Raw genomic sequence first — 4,272 nt, forward strand, 5'->3', positions numbered from 1 at the left:
AAATATGTTTTTGGAAATAATACACAAGTATCTCCATATTAAATATAAATTATTATAGGTGGTATTGAAAAAGGTTTTGTAGGTGTATTATTGAAGTAAATATCACCTCTCCATAAAAATGCTTTACCTTTCATTTGATATTGCTAATATCAAACTTAACATATTAACCTATCGTTAATCCTCAGTCTAGCAAAATATTAATGGAGAATGATGATGATTTGCAGTCTGAGTACTTGAAAGAAAACTATCTTTATATTCTCTTGAAAAGGAATAAAGAAAACAGTCCCGCTGGGTTTAAGGAATTTATTATCTTTGAGTAGTATAAAATTTGTACATTTACAATAAGCATCAAAATAAGCTATGCACACATACATTCTATATATATTTACACACGTAAAAGGGAAAAAAAGAATCTGCTGGAGAACTCAAGCGAGGAAAGAGTACATTATTTAGAAAAAGAAACATCGATATCTGAACGAGAGGAAAAAATGGACAGTGAAAAATTATATATAATATATATTTATATTTTCTTTCTATATATATTCATATATACGAAGAGCCTTTCCTTTTTTTTTTTGTTTATTTTTTTTTAGCAGGTCAAAAGGCTTAGGACGTAACTGTCAGAAACACGTACTCATCATAGACTGACGTCGGGGAGAAAAAAAGGCTTTTATTTTAATTTATATATTTTTTTTTACCTCACATTTATAATTCATTATATATAAAACGACTCTCTGACTAGTACAACAAATATGTTATGATCTCAAGGTTGTAGAACTGTTTTTTTTTTTTTTTCATTCTCACTCTTTTTAATGTCTTTCTTCTGGTACAGAAACAGAAAAAATTTGGTGGGTTTAGGATATTAAATCAGTTTTATCTGGTTTGAGATTCTGGGTAATGTTTCTCACATTTTTGTGATGTTTCTCGCATCTTGGACTTTCCTCCGGTCGAATTAGATGTTGAACAGACTGTTGCTGATGCAAAGTTTTGTGGTTCAAAAAGAGATTTCAAACCTGAGAAGGATAGTTTCATTTACACATACATATATACATATATATTAATATATATATATATATATATATATATATATATATATATATATATATATATATATATTCATGAGAAATAAAAGGTAGTGATTAACAAATTATGCAAGTATACAAAATTGTATTTATTAAAATTTACAGATTTGTATATCCGGAAATTTTTTCAAAACCATATTGTGTACCTTTTATTCCTTATGATTATATATATATATATATATATATATATATATATATATATATATATATATATATATATATATATATATATATACATATAATATATATATATGCATATGAATGCGTGTACCTGTAAATACATATGAAATCGTGTGCATATGTATTCATATCTGTTTTGGAGAAGAGAAAATGAAAACAATTAAAAGATATATTTTTTTGTCGTAAAAGAATGTTGACACATCCAATAGGAACACCATAACCACCACACCATGCAATATAATCTCCTCTAGATCATACTGGAAAAAAAGTTTAAACTTAAGCTTTTCGCACTGTTTAATTAAAGCCGTCAGAGCTAAGCTTTCTGATCCAGCTTTGCCAGACTTAATCAAGTCATAAACTCAGGGAGGGGTTTGGAAGACAATCTCTGGGTTAAGATGATGATATGCTCCAACTTACAAACACACGCTATGGTCCCAAGAACGAATGAATATTACAAAAAGGTCCTTCAACAATCAAGTAGTGCTCTCAGAAATACAATAATACAAAGGTTTTTTTTTTTTCTCTTGGTTTCGTTCAGTACACTTTCATGGCGCAGTTTTTATATATTACATATTTCTTTGTCCACTAAACGCTGGGGGGTTTAGAGCTTCACTTTTTTTTCAGTCACTTGAACACGAGTCCCTTCCACTAAGAGCACTTTACTCTCTTACTCATGGATGAGTTCTAGACGCGAAACGGCGAGAACCAGAGACTGAGTCTGAGGCAGACCCCATCTCTGGCCGAAATGTCTGACGCACTCTCACAGAGTCTTCACTCTCACAGAGTCTTCACAGCCCTACCAGTTCAGGAAGCATAAGATATCGCGGATCAGTGATAAATGCAATAATCATCACCTGTATCAGTAATATGTTAATGCACATATTAAAGCACTTTTCTCATTCACAGTGTCATTTCTTTGATTAGCTCACTATGGACGCCGGTCCTCTGCTAAAGAGGTGCACTGTCAGTCTGCTGGTTCTCCTGTATGATACACTGGTCTTGAATGGGGTTGCTCGTGGGCATGTGGTTGAGAGGGTGGAACCCATTGTTGGTTGGCGAGACGCGACTGACATCTGGTGGGTTGTTGAGGGTGCTAATGTGATTTGGGGATGGGGAGTGGTTGACTGAGTTGGTGTTGTTCAGAACGCTGTTATGATTAGGAATGCTATTTAGTTTCTGGTCCTCCTCGATCACTTCCTGAGAGCCCGCAATGTCCGTTAGCTCGTCGATGGTTGCAATCGTCGCATCGGGCTTCTTCAGAGGCGTCTTTTTTGATGCAGGACTGTTGTTGTTTTTGCTGTCTTTGAATTTCATGAGCTTTTCCTTTTTCTCGGGGTCATCCTCGTACGTGTAATAGAAGGCTGAATGCCTGTTATACAAGACGATACCAACGATGATAATGGCTAACAACAAGAGGACAAGGGCACATCCAGCAACAATTACTAAATGCAATTCTTCTTTCACCATTCTCTCAAGTGTCCAGCCTATGTCTGCATCTTCAGAGCGAGTCAGTTGCCCTCTCGGTAACTGTGGTTCCTCTGTGATAGCATTCAGGGATGGCTCGACCCAAGTTGTCCAAATAGCAGCTGCCGGGGGAGTAGTAAATGGACATTCAGGCAGGTCCCCATGAGGAAGCATAGCTAGTTCAAGACCAGCTACCCCCTTGGGCCCCACACATTTAAGGCATGTCCAGACCCTTGGTTCACTGCAGCCAGACTCTTGGTCTGGGGCATCTTGAAGCCATCGCAGCAGTGGCAGAATATGGCAAGTGTCACACTGCCATGGGTTTCCTTCCAAGCGGAGAGTTCTCAGTTCACTAGCTGCATTAATAGATGCCACTAGCATTTCATCTAACCCCCGAAACATATTCAAGGATAGGTCAAGTGAATAAAGATGTGGAGCATTATATAAAACATCTGTAGACAGTGAAGTTAGATAGTTTGCTGATATATTCAAATGGTGAAGATGACGAGAATGCCGCACTAGTTCAGGAGGGAACCTTGTCAGTCCCATGTCACCAAGACCTAGGCGACGAATTTGACGAGCTTTTGGCAAGATCGACAATAACTGGTCAACATGCAAGGAGTTACCTGACAGATTTATTTCATGCAAATCGTCGAGAACATCATCAAGAGCATTGTTTTCTAAATGGGCTATTCTGTTGTATGCTAAGTCCAAGTGCTTCAGTGAGCTGTTGTAGAAAGATCCAACTTCTAGACGGCTGATTCTGTTGTGAGAAAGGTGGAGATGTGTTATGGGTGATCCAGATATAGCTCCTCTTTCAATAAAAGATATGTGATTTCCATCTAATCTCAAGTGAACCAGATGTGGTAAGAAGTTTGAAGCTATACCAGGAGGTACCTGCGTCAAACGATTCTTGCTGAGATCAAGCTCACGCAACTCTGGTAACGTCTGAAGTAGGGTGCTGCTGATTGACATTAGACCACAACCTGAGCAGTAGAGTTGCTTCAGGTCAGGGACGTCAGTGAACCTCTCAGGTTGTAAATCTCCAAGGGGGTTAAAACTAAGGTCAAGTCTCTCTAGTCTTGCCAAGCCAAAGAAGACTCTTGGCATCAATTCTGGGACCATGTTGTTGGCCAGGGATAGAGTTCTTATGTGGCGCACATACCGGAAGACTGCAGACGGCGCTGACTGGATGCGATTCAGACTCAGGTCCAGATGTCGCAATGCATCAGCCCCTCTGAAGTTCGTGTCCATCAGAGCAGAGATATGATTCCTCGTGAGGTTGAGAACGTGGAGCTTGTGGAGACCCCAAAAAGAGTGGGCCCCCAACGCAGGAATCTTGGAGCGGGTGATGTGGATTTCCTCCAGTTGTCTGAGACCTTTGAAGATTGGCCCTAGCGTGAGGGTGTTGGGATTGTAATGGGGGGCAGATATCACTAAGACCTCAGTGTCTTCGTCCATGTTCATGACCGGGAGAGGGTCACTCATTCCTCCATCTTCACACCTCACGCTCCGACGTCCTCGCTCGTCTAGGGAGCATCTGCAC

At 39.0% G+C, this 4,272-nt stretch overlaps 1 protein-coding gene across 1 annotated transcript in view; it reads right to left on the reverse strand.

Moving 5' to 3' along the window:
- Positions 1–289: 289 nt before the first annotated feature.
- LOC136842395 (carboxypeptidase N subunit 2-like) overlaps positions 290–4,272 on the reverse strand; it is a 175,141-nt gene continuing 171,158 nt past the window's right edge. The window contains exon 2 of the mRNA XM_067109652.1: positions 290–4,272. This exon is cut by the window's right edge and continues 62 nt beyond it. Coding sequence (XP_066965753.1) covers positions 2,211–4,272 — 2,062 coding nt within the window. The 3' untranslated portion in view covers positions 290–2,210.

Source organism: Macrobrachium rosenbergii, chromosome 10 (genome assembly GCF_040412425.1).
Source record: "Macrobrachium rosenbergii isolate ZJJX-2024 chromosome 10, ASM4041242v1, whole genome shotgun sequence".
NCBI lineage: Eukaryota > Metazoa > Arthropoda > Malacostraca > Decapoda > Palaemonidae > Macrobrachium > Macrobrachium rosenbergii.